This window comes from Montipora capricornis, chromosome 9 (assembly GCF_036669925.1).
Source record: "Montipora capricornis isolate CH-2021 chromosome 9, ASM3666992v2, whole genome shotgun sequence".
NCBI classification, from domain to species: domain Eukaryota; kingdom Metazoa; phylum Cnidaria; class Anthozoa; order Scleractinia; family Acroporidae; genus Montipora; species Montipora capricornis.
In genome coordinates this window covers 50161110-50173609 of record NC_090891.1, presented here as the reverse complement: position 1 = coordinate 50173609, position 12500 = coordinate 50161110, and the positions used below count along the sequence as shown (strand labels likewise).

At 37.4% G+C, this 12500-nt stretch overlaps 1 protein-coding gene across 1 annotated transcript in view; it reads right to left on the bottom strand.

Moving 5' to 3' along the window:
• LOC138017732 (uncharacterized) overlaps nt 1-5701 on the bottom strand; it is a 6305-nt gene extending 604 nt beyond the window's left edge. The window contains exons 1-10 of the mRNA XM_068864736.1: nt 5410-5701; nt 4235-4822; nt 3061-3301; nt 2806-2918; nt 1822-2135; nt 1305-1578; nt 959-1156; nt 665-822; nt 300-412; nt 1-210 (exon numbers count right to left, since the gene is read on the bottom strand). The exon at nt 1-210 is cut by the window's left edge and continues 604 nt beyond it. Of these exons, the coding sequence (XP_068720837.1) occupies nt 1-210; nt 300-412; nt 665-822; nt 959-1156; nt 1305-1578; nt 1822-2135; nt 2806-2918; nt 3061-3301; nt 4235-4822; nt 5410-5701 (2501 nt within the window). The remainder of the gene's footprint in view (nt 211-299; nt 413-664; nt 823-958; nt 1157-1304; nt 1579-1821; nt 2136-2805; nt 2919-3060; nt 3302-4234; nt 4823-5409) is intronic.
• Between the last annotated feature and the right edge of the window lie 6799 nt (nt 5702-12500).

Sequence of the window (12500 nt, the reverse complement as noted above, 5' to 3'; positions counted from 1 at the left end):
TTATTTCTAGCCGTTACTCGTTTATAACCCTCACTGTGGTAGATACTTCCCTCAATCTGACAGCGTTTGAAAGACCATACATTGGACCAGTGTGGCATTTCTTTCTTCAAGGACTTTAATTCTGGTTGGAAGAAGAAATCAGAGTGATTGCCAATTTTTTCAAGGGCCCCAATGACAAATATACCTCTTCCAATTTCTTCTGTTTTGGACCTGCACAGTCAAAAAGGTTTCCTGGAATTAGTACAAGATTTTACACACTCATCAAATCCAACTTGACAAAATAGGCATATGTTACTCACCTTTTGTAGTGATCTCTCTTTGTCATCTGTTGATATAAGGCTTGTGCCTCTTGGTTAGATAGGTCTGAGGCCAACTCTGGTAGCTTCTGGAGGACTGAGATGCCATGCAATATCTTGTTTTAAAAAAGAAGTTCAGTTAGAAATTTATGAGGTTTTTTGTGCTAATTTATTTCAAAAGCACCTTCAAAGTTGCTGACACAGGGAGGGGGGTAAAGGGTGCACCGTCGGCTTCCATTGATACCAGTTTCATAACTGAAGGAACCACCGACGTTAAATAAAGTGCCTTTACTTTACTTAACTATGTCTTATTAATACAGGAGGAACTGCAAATCACACCAAAATTTTTCACAAAAAATAATACCAACCTGTCCATCAATGTTCTGTGTACCATGAAATAAATCACGGAAATCTCCATTAAGGTCTTCAAAGAAAAAACAAGAATGACTCCAAAGAGGCCCAAGATCTTCAACACAGTCTCTCAGGTGTAACAGTTGATGGACGTTGTATGTCATAAACTGTGGACCTACATGTGTAACAAACAGTTGGAAAGTCAAGAGTGGCATAAGTACATTTTTTTTTATTTTTGAAGCCCAAAACAAAAATTTTGTCTTGAGGAGCACTCCTGTTGTTCAACATCTTGCACAAGTTTTGCGACTTACCATACAAGACAGAGGCTTCAGCACAAAACAACTTGAGATAGCTAGCAGCACTATTTCTGTCCTCAGCTGTGATGGACTCTTTCAGCAATCTAAACACTCCTCCAACTAAAAGCATCACATGTTGAATGTACACTTCAGGAAGCCAATTTAAAAGAAGTGGCACAGCATAATATAACAGAAAATTCTTCTTTTCTGATGCTAGAGAAACAGAATAGCTGGATATTAGAACAATGTAATCTGTAATGTACTTTCACATAAACATGAACCAAAACAAAACTGTTGGATTTTAACAATGCCCCCTCAAAAAAGCAAAAAGTAATGTTAATGTTCTCTTTATTTCACTAACCTTTCCAATCTTTCTTATCTGTGATACTCCTTGGTAATCTAGTTATTTCACTCACTGGCTGGATTGACAAAAACTCTTTATCAATGTCTTCTACTTTGTCACCAATGAAGAACAGTTTCTCTTTCTTCTCTTGGGAGAACCAATTGTTCAGCAACTGCTCAACCACACCTTCACATACACAGTGCATGTAATCAATGGCAGTACCACGGATGACATCAAATGTTGGTATGCCAAATGCCCAGGACAAACCAAGAACTCCCTCAATATCATAATTCTGGTGGACATAAGAACAAGGTACTTGTGATGTAACAGATCTGTGGAACCAGAAACCCATAAGGGTTGAAACGTGTAACGGCCCCTTGTGTGCTGGGAAACAAGCTTCTGAATATTTAATTTGCTAAGTACCATATGTGAACGCGCATTACACGTTTCAACCCTTATGGGTTTCTGGTGGAACTCACTAGAGGAAACCTCCCCTCTTACTACAAAATAAGTTTAAACTGTGAATTATATGTACCGTTTTGACACCATTCTGTCTTCTTCTGAGAACTTGAAGAGCCTGCTCTTTGACTTCACCATGGGTCCTTACTTGACCATAACCATCACTGAAGGTATGATTGTAGGGGTATATGTGGCACTGTCTCTTCCTTCCTTTCTTCCCAATGCCAATGATGTGCTGACATCCTCTTTCCTTGCACTTGGGGCAGCCAAAATAGCCATTAAACTGCTTTATCTGCAGCCACAAAGATTTTGCTGGGGAATCCAGTGTCATGTCAAGTAGAATGCCTCGGACTTTGATTGTTTTACTGTTGGCTGGAGATATCTCAAGCCCTGACAAAAGAAAGGTCAAAATGAAAATTCCCTTACACCAGTGTTACAGTTAATTTTTTTTGGCAAGGGGTCGATCATGCAATTTTTCAGGGGGGTCGCACAAAGTAGGTCTACCTGGCTAACTGCAGCTGCAGCACTACGTAAAGCTTAGGGGGTAAAGTATCGTAAAACAACATTATAAATATTATGAAGCTTTGATGATTAGTCGTGCATGACTTCAGAAAATGACCTAATACAGAGAAAAACAAAAACTTACACTGGCTTTTTACAGACCCAATTTTTGCCAGATTATTTACAGCACGTATGAGAATTAAACAACAAATTCTCGCAAAAATTTTCAATAATAGTCGGCCTGTTGGAATCCGGTTGTTGTTCATGTAACATTCCAGAATGTTGTTGGGGAAGAAATTGGTCATAAGCTAGGTAAGCGAAGAGAAAATCACACGAGATAGAGCCGCCACGAATTAATCAGATGAATAGTTTCTCAGTTTCTTGAGATCATTGAACTGTATTTATTTTATCCTGAACTTACAAGTATGGAAATTAACAATGCCAGAATCAAACCCTCATGAAAAGTAATTAAACATACAATAAAAGAATAATTATTATTATCATTTTCATTATTATCATAATCATCTACATGTCAAGAATCGCACTGTATCAGAGGTACCTTGTGTGAAAAGTGCCCTCATTGAAAGTGCAAATGGCTGTAAGAATGTTGGAAAATGGGGTTTTCCTTTACCAAACCAAAGTCCAGCAAAAATGCGATTTGTCCTGCTAAACCTGGGGACAATAATAAGAAGAATGGGCATAAAAGTGAGTGTCTAGTGATAATTATTAATTCATTTTACTCTACTACTTGGTCTCTCATCTTTAATCCCTGACAATAAAATTTAAATTTTGTCAAAAAATTTAGAAAAGTTACCTTTGAAGAGGTGGAAGCTCATTGATGACAAGAAAAACAGGCCATATTCCATAACCAGAAGAGCGAATTAATGCAACACCATCAGTGTTCCCAAGCAATGAAATGTTGTATGGATCTTCTAAGAATCCACCAGGACCTGAATGCATTTTGTACAGCTTGCTGTCATACACATCATGAATTGACCCATCGACATTACTTTTTCGATGAAATCTGTGTTGAATCTTGTTAAGTTGACCAGGACCTTGAGCACAAACATTAAGGTATAATAACAAAAAATGAGTGAGTTTATTGCCAGGCATGAAATAAACAAGCAAATTTAGTTAAGTTGTTCAGTATAAGTTCATTGGTCCTTGACTTATAATTCTCACATGACCAACAAAACAAAACTCAAACCAAACAATACGAAGTTTGCAAAAGCATTTAAATCAGCCAGGTTTGTATAAAGAATAAAAACAATCATTACCAACCAGCATTTTCAAGCAACCAGCATTTTCAAGCAACACGAGTGAAGATGCTTGGACACATTATACCGGACCACTATATGAGTGCCTACACCAAGTTTTACCCGATGCTTGCACACAAACACGAGGTATAGTGCCAGGTTAGTAAACCGTTGAACGATCACATTTTATTTGAACAAACAGAAATGCCTTTTAGAGCTTCCCGCCTTTGGAAAACGAAAATTTCCAGTGTCTATTTCATATTTGTGCTTGCGAGTAGAGTTGGACAAATCCTTTTTCATTTCAAGTGAAATTGCTTACATTAATTTTGAAGTCTTTTGTCCACTGCGTTCGTTATGCCCAACACAACATTATTATGTTAATTTTGAATAAATTACTTAGCTGGAACCTGGCTCTAAATCTTTGACCCATGTATAAGTTGAGGGCGATTTTTGGAGCTTCTTTTGAGGCCATAAAAGGTCGACTTATACACGGGTACCACTTTGAGATGACTTGAGTGAGATTTTTCCACGAATAGTAAATGGCAGATGGCACAGAAAAGCCATCCTTGCAAGCATAATTTCTTAAAATGTTGTACTTGGGGACACTGGACCAAAGCATGAAACTACAGGATTTAAAAAAATAACAATTATGCAAGCATCTTTACTTAGAAAAAGGTAATGCATTCAAGGCAAAAAAAAATTGCATTCGGGTAAAAATGGAGTGCCACTTACGTGAAAGAACAGTTTTCAGCTGTTCTTCAACTGGAAGTTCTAAAAAAAAGGACTTCTCTAATAACGGCTCCTTGCATATCCGGCAAACATCACCATCTTTTGGTTTGGAAGCAGATATATAGATTCTGCATTTAGGATTTGGGCAAGAAAAATGTTTTTTTATAGGATGTTTGAGACACTGGACGAACTCTCGAAATCTACTAAGACCTTTCAATGCTTTATTTTGCCCAGGGCAATGCAATTCAACCAGGCCAATCAAATCCTCAGATGCAACTAGGGAAAGTTTATGCCGCATGATAAACGCCATGATTAGAAGCAAGCTCTCTCCCACTGTAATTCTGGAGTTTTCGTACAATAATTCATTCTCAACATTAGTATTTCTTGTTTCCTCAATATTCACTGCTGGATTTTCAACTTCAATTTCTTCAAGTAAGTCTGCCACATCCTCAGTTAAGACCTCCTGATAAGCATCTTCAACCACTGAAGACAATAATTCTTCCTCTGCTGGAATGTCTTGTATCAGGTTTACAAAGTCAGTGAAGAAGTCATGTCTGGGAGAATCTCCAGGGCTTGAGGAAACTGACTCATCTTAAATGTGTTCAAAATAAAAATACTCATATAAGCAAGGGAGCAATTACAGAACAGCCTCCTCTTGCGGCATTGTTTGAATAACAATGCACGATGATAGAAATATTCACAAAAACATATTTGGGCAACCACAGGTAATTGATAATTTAGGGTGGAATGAGAAGGAAACACATACATTGTGCAAGCTGAACCATAGTGTATGCACAACAACAAAACTTAAGTATGAAAGGAAAGACTATACATAAGACCATTATGTCTGTTTAGGATTCCATTTTGCTATGCAACCAAGTAAACAGCTGGTAATGTTAATGTTCTTTGTAAATATGTAAACTGCAGTGCTTCAGCCATCAAAAAGTTTGCCTCTTTTTAAAATCACATGTAAAACTTGAACACTTAAACTTATGAAGGCTTAAGTATTAGCCGAAACGTCTTGAAAGCAACATCTAAAAACGTGAAACAATTGTTACTTTAACTAGTAAACACGTGTTATGGGCTACCAATTCCATGTCATCACAAATTATAATCTAGCAACTGGCGAGCATTAATTTCGTTTACAATGCGTGGTTTAGAAACCAGGAGATACTTACCGACAGGATTTATGTTAGAGCTGGAATACTCCTCACAGTTTTGATTGCCTGTGCCTTCACTGCAGTTGGTAGTCAGAGGTCGCCGGCTCAGTTTTGACAGCTGATTACTTTGGATTTCAAGTGAATCTTCAAAGCGGACATCTGATTTTTGATCAGGCCTTTCGGTTTTCGGTGAGTTTTCGTTACTTTGGTAGTTTTCACGTAGCCTTTTTCGCTTTTTTCTTCGCCAAAGAGTGGAACGCGAGGGTTCGTATCCATCAAAATATCTCCATTTCTTGTAACTTTCCTCCATATTGTGATCTCGAAACACCGAGCTTGGTTACCGGGCCAAAAGCAGAAAGACTTCCGGGAGAACCTGGATACGAAATTTGGACCAATAGGAAAGCTCGGAATATCAAGGCGTGCAAAACAAAATTGCCTTGCGTCACAAGAGAGTAACTCTGGTTTCACGCGGTAAATTCAAGTCGCAGTAGCTGACTGGTTTGACTTAAGAAGATTTTTTCCTGCTATTTCACAAGAGTTTGTCATCAGTTTGAAGTCCCAAGGTAATAGTTTTTATTTCAATCTAATTCAGAAGCGATGCTTTCGAACGGTTCATTCCGAGCCAAATTTCACACATTTAATGACGCTGATGCTTCATGCACGTGCACGCTCCTTTGGTTGAAAGCATAAAACGTTAAAGATTGCATAAGCTTGCTTTTATGCATTGAAATCTTAAACGATTTTAACTTATTTTGCGTTGTGAAGAGACCAGGGATAAGTTTCTGTTTAAGCGATCGTTTGATATGAGAAGTTAAGCTTGCTTAATTACAATAGGGAGCTTAAGATCTACGACGGCGACGTTGACGAAAACGTCACCTCAAAATAGAACTTTGCTCTAGTAAAAGTCTTTCGCGATTATTCCATCTCGTTCACTTCTTCCAATTTGGGCGAAGTATCCTAAAAATAAATTGGTACGAGCGGTTTCAGACTGAAAATAGAGAATGAAAGATTCTCTGTTGCATGCTAACGTTGTCGTTAAAACCTAAAATTTAGTGATTTCACGTCGTCGTCACGCAGAGAACCGCAAAAATATGAGCTAAAATCCGTGCCGCACGTGCAGCACGATTATTTATGCTCTGTTAACCAATGATATCATTGTTTTCTGGCGTTTTCGACGACGTCGTCGTCGTAGATCTTAAGCTCCCTAATATTATAATTAAACGTCTAATGTTTTTTCAGTTATGCTTACAGCTGTATGTGTTTTCGGTTTCAAATAGATAATTGCTTCATCATGTCAACCTCAAATGTAAGCCATGTTGTCGTTGGTTGGGCAAAAAGGGGAGACGAAAATCTCGAGAATGAACTAGTGGAAGCCATCCAAGTCAAGAAGCTAATTGTGAAGGGTAATGCAAAAGTTGGCACAGAAGTGTCTTTACAGTTCAAGAATGAACTATGGACTGGAGAAATATTGTCTCTTCACAGTAAGTAATTTTTTAGAGTTAATGAAAGGAAAAGCAACAAACAGACTTCAACGTAATTCAACCTAGGATTTTGTTTTACATTTAGGTGCAAAATTTTAGCAGGCTTTTGTTTCTGAGGGATTGAGCCACAAAAGCAATATATTTTTCAGATAATTTCCACAATCTTCCACAAAGTACACAGCGGTGTGAGCAGATATTGAACTGTCCTACTTGCTTGGCATATAAATGTCCCTCAATAGATCTCTTTAGCTTGTACGTTTTGTTTTCCCATGTCAGACGACATGATGTCCTCAATTAAGGGAATTTTCCTTTTGTTTTTTCACAAGTCATGCGTACATATTCACGTGCATAGGACGACATTTGAAAGAAAGTTTGCCCTAGAGTAACATCACGTGGTCTGAAATGGGAAAACAAAATGTACAAGCTAAAGAGGTCTATTTTACTGGCACTCCGACAACTAATACAATGTTGTTTAAGCTGCACCTGGAGGGATAAACAATTAAGCATGGTGAAGTTCCTTCCTACACACTTGTTCTAAGTTAACTGGTTTTGGTATTTATGGTAGTTCATATGTTTTTTTGTATTATAAGGAAGCAAAAGTGAAGCAAATGCAGCCTGCAACTCGATGATCGAAGGATTACACTCTGATGAAACACCAAAAGACAAAGGAACTAAGCGAAAACGAAAAGTAAACAAGAAGTTGTTTAATGAGGACTTTGACTGTGAAGACACAGCAGAGGGAGAGAAAGGTAAGATGTATTTATGCATGTACTGCAAAGAAGCTAGTAGGCCTGCAGGTTCAAATGGAATAATATAAGCTCCCAAAAAAGTGAGATATGTCCAGGTTTGACCCTAATTAGATGCACGCGGATTTCAATAAGCGTCACAAAGTATCCCCTTGCTCTTCTCGCCAACTTCAACATCACTTGTGTCTCAGAATACAGACAATTTATGTCACAAAGTGTCCCCCAAATGCTGCTCTTTAAGTGAAGATTAACTGCTGCATTTACCCAAAGCTAAAAATAACGCTAACCTTTACCCTTACCTTATTGTTGAAAATAGGTAGCAAATGCTTAGACTTAAAGGGACACTTTGTGTTGGGTGTCAAAATTGGGCGTGCATCTAATTAGGGTCAAACCTGGACATAAGTGAGAAAAGTCAGCTGTCAGGTCAAGTTATTGGCTTCAATGAGCTCAAGTCTACACACTTGGTCAGACTTACTGAAATGCATTCACTTACAGACAGTGTTCTAGAAAATGTTGCTGACTTCAATCTTTATGAAAGCAGATGAGACAGGATGTTCACAGAATTTCAAGAAAAGACTCCTCTGTATGAGCTCCAACTACACTATAGTACAGGGGCAACAATGTTGTCTTCTTTGTCAGTATAGTTATCAAGTCACATGTCATCCATGGTTACATATGACCAGTGCTTAAGCGTGAATATTAAAAGAGAGTTCTGCCTGTTTTGTTTCCAACAGTATCACAAACTACATCCAAGACTTCCCTACAGAACAATCAGAAACAAAACACATGCAAGAAAGGTACATGTACTTTCACTTTAATGTGGTTTGAAAGAAAGCTATTGATCAATATGTGAACATCCTGGAGTTATGCAGACATAATTATAACAAAATTGCAATACTATATACTAATTACACTACTTCCAAAAAATCACCTGGGAATGCCAAGGGAAAGGCTAGTTTTGCATGATAAGCTTGATGTAAATTTGAACATCGCATGTACATGTACTCTCTACGTAGAAGCCCCTTTTTCCTTGTAAATTAAAAGCAAGCTGTAAGAAGCATATTATGTGTGTTCTTTTCAGCAAAGAAAGCAACACCAGAAGAGGGAAAAAGTAATTAAAAAAAAAGTCAGGCAGCTGCAGATAAGGAAAGAGAAATGTTGATTTTGTCCAAAAAATTGGAATTTTTGGAAAAGTCTGTGTTGCCTTCATCTACTGAAGAGGAGAAGTCCGAAAACTTGGCTGTACAACATGTAGCTGACGATTCCTCAGATGATGAACATTGGACTGCAGAAGAAGTTGAAGAAATCATGCCAAAGTCAAAAAGTGATAGTACCACAAGAGTGCTACAGCACCCACATTTTGGAGGTAAAACCCCAAAACAGCATCCACCTCCAAAATGCATAAGTGTTCTTTGTAAAGAGGAGAAAGAAATGAAGGACAAAGAAATTAGCCACCTGAGAGAAGAAATCATTCAACTGAAAGAAGAACTTCGTAAGTATAAAAAAGAGATCTTTAAAAACATCTGTAAAGAGTAAACTATCACGTGAATGCAAAAATTTGGTTTTATCAGCAGAGTTGATAATTTAAATTGGCCACTGTACAGAGATTCTAAAAGCTGAGGTTTCGAGCGTTAGCCATTCATCAGAGCGAATGGCGAGGGGCTGACAAATTGCTCTGACAAAGGGCTAATGCTGGAAACGTCAGCTTTTAGAATCTCTGTACGGTAACCAATTTACATTATCAACTCTGTTAATAAAACCAGATTTTTGTATACTACTACCTCACCGACGCAGCACCACAGTTTTTTTAGAAGCTACCCCGTTCTATCACATGAATGGTTTGGGAACATGTACCAGTAACTTAACTGTATAATATACGTAACCCAGTGTTCCAGATAAGAGTCGGGTCTCGGGTCAATAACCCGACAAAGAAGGCTTCCTGTCCCGACAGGATGAATGTGTGAGCCAAAGGGCCACTGCTGGCACGACGTCTGGGTGACCCGTCAAATGGTCTACAGAACTTGAAAAAATTAACCCACTTGAAAAAATTAACTGGATCGCTGGTAACCCTGTGTACTTCAGCACGTGTGGACTTTTGGAAAGGGTTCATGATACTAAACAGATGATTATCAGCTTAAAGGAGCTTTGTGCATGTTATTTCTTTGGTCATGGCTTTGAAAACTGGCCGCTTAATAGAAGGCAGCTGCCTAATACAGGGCCACCATGTACAGGTGCGACTGCATACGTATAATTCTTTTTCTCTTTCAGGGAAATGCAGGAAAGAAATGCAAGTTGAAACCAATGGAACAGAAGGAACAAGTACAGGGAGGATGACAAAAGAGCAGGGAACTTCTCTTGGAGTAAGCATATACCTTTAACACATAAAGCCTGCACAAATTGTACCTTTTCTTCTTTTTATTCAATCCAGGGGCTCTGTTTGGTTGCTTGCCTTTGGTTAAAGTGTCACATTGGTACAACTACATGTGTACAAGGGGCTCTTAGTCTATATGGTTGCATACGCTGGTTATCCAGCCAATCAATCACAGCCCTACTTAATGAGGGTGACAAGTAACAGAACTTTGTATAGCTAGGAACCTGTGGCCCTAAAGCTAGCCAGAGACAAAAATGCAATGAAGCACAAACAAAATCTAAAATAACAATTAAATTATCACTTAGGTAGTAGTAACAGTAAAAATTTAATGAACAATCAGCATGAGTTAGTCATAATACTAGTAATAATAATATGATGCAGTTAATTTTTTGTTTCAGCTAATTTTATTTTCTCAACAAATTCACTTAACAGCTTACAGAACTTGTTAGTGGATCTGGCGTTTGGATGTGTCCAAACAAACTAGGTGCAGCTGTCAAGGATGCTGAGAATAAATCCCGCACTGTTCTGGCACGATCCTTGCTTTCTGCTTTTTATCACAAGGATGAGCTACTTGAGAAAAACTTCAGTGAACTCGATAAGGATATTATTGAAGCTTGTGTTGGTATGTTGATTCTACAAATGATGATTATATCTTTGAAAATACTTTTAAAACCACTCAAAAATAAACTAGATTGGACAGTATGCAATATGACTGTACAGGGCGCGACGAAAGTGCTGTCCGATAGCCCGGGGTAGTGGAATGACTTGTCGGGCTACTGTTTTCTTATTGTAGCCTGCTCGATGGGCAAGCACCGTTGGTTCCCCTTTTCTGATGATAAATTGAGCTTTTATACCAAAAAGTGTGTAGCAGAAAGCTCCTGAGAGAAAATGATAATGTTCTGAGGCCAATATATCGTAGCGTGACAACGTTTTGCACCGCGTCTGTAAATAACGTCATGACCTTTTCTGCTTACATAAGCGACTGAAATATATTTACAAACAATTTAATTTCGGGCTAGCTCCTCAGACCTTCGGGGCTAGTAACCTCAAGTAACAGCTTGCCCGAAGGGCAACCTCATCTTTTCATTTTGGTCTCACCCTGCTGAATGAACAAGTAAGAGATTGACATGTAGGGCATGTATATTGTTGTGATTCTCATCAGATTTTGAGTATAATTATGTACACGATACAATGTAAGCCAATCACGATCTATCGTTTTTTTCATATCTGTGATTGATTTTGATTATTATAACTGGGACTCCATTGTCTGTGAAAAACACCCTTCCAACTGACTTCCCGAAACACACCATTTACTCAGTATTGGCTCAATAATGTCTACTGATTTACAGAATGTGATGTATTTTAATTTTGTTTTCAGACTTCGCAATGGTTGCCAAACTGGGGAATGTAAAAAGTGTAAGAAAGTCTGAACTTAGACAGGCATTAAGGTGTAAAATAAACTCCATCAAATTTCAGTCAGCGAAACCCACCTATTATCAAGGTAAGAACCCCTTCATCTATAACACTTCAGGATGGTAATTATTATTGTCATTGTTCATGCCAAATGTTTGAAGTAATATGACTCTTTTGTCTTATTTCAGAATACAGAAAGACCTACTCTGGTCCGAAAAAGGAAGAACGACAGCAATAGGACAATAACACATAAGCTTTCTTCATTTAGTATTCATGCATAAACCTCACAGCTAACCACGTTAAGTTTTCATCCATTTTTATTCAGAATTCTTGTGAAAAGTGCCCTTATAGATTATTTTGAAATTGAAAAATAATAAATCTCAGCATGCAGTTGAGTGAATTTTTAAATATACTATTGCCCTTTTATTGATGCGAATGGGTCTTTTCCTTTTGTGTGTACTGCTCTCTTTATCAATTTTGCTCTATTTATTACCCTATTTAGAGGCTATTTTTAATAGTTCAGGCATAAATTGTAGAAGGAGATTATGGAATTATTAATAAATGGCTATTTTATACCTGTTTTTGCTATATTTTGTCTCTATTTTAACCCTATTTTTTAGGTGCATTTTGGAGGAAAATTTCCAGCTTAATGACTATTTTAATGCAATTTTTGTAGTATTTTAAAACTATTTTCTTGACATGCCTTAATTTGTCCTTTTGCATGCGTAGGCTATTTTAGTGCTAGTTTTTGTTTCAAAATAACAGGTTTAAAATAGCAGAATACATAAATTGATGAAAATAGCTATAAAATATAATGGCTATTTTAAACCTATTTTGTTGCTCTATTTTACTTATATTTCAAAGATATTTTAAAGCTATTTTCACAACAGATTTTGCAGTGAGAATTTTCAACTTGAAGCCTATTTTATTCCTACTTGAAGCTATTTTAAACCTATTTTATCCTTGTCTCCATCATAGTTGACATTGCCATTTGAGCTATTTTAATGATGTTTTTTGTTTCAAAATAACATGTTTAAAATAAGGGAAAAATTGAGTTAAAATAGCTGCATCCTATGAAACCAAATAGCATAAAAATAT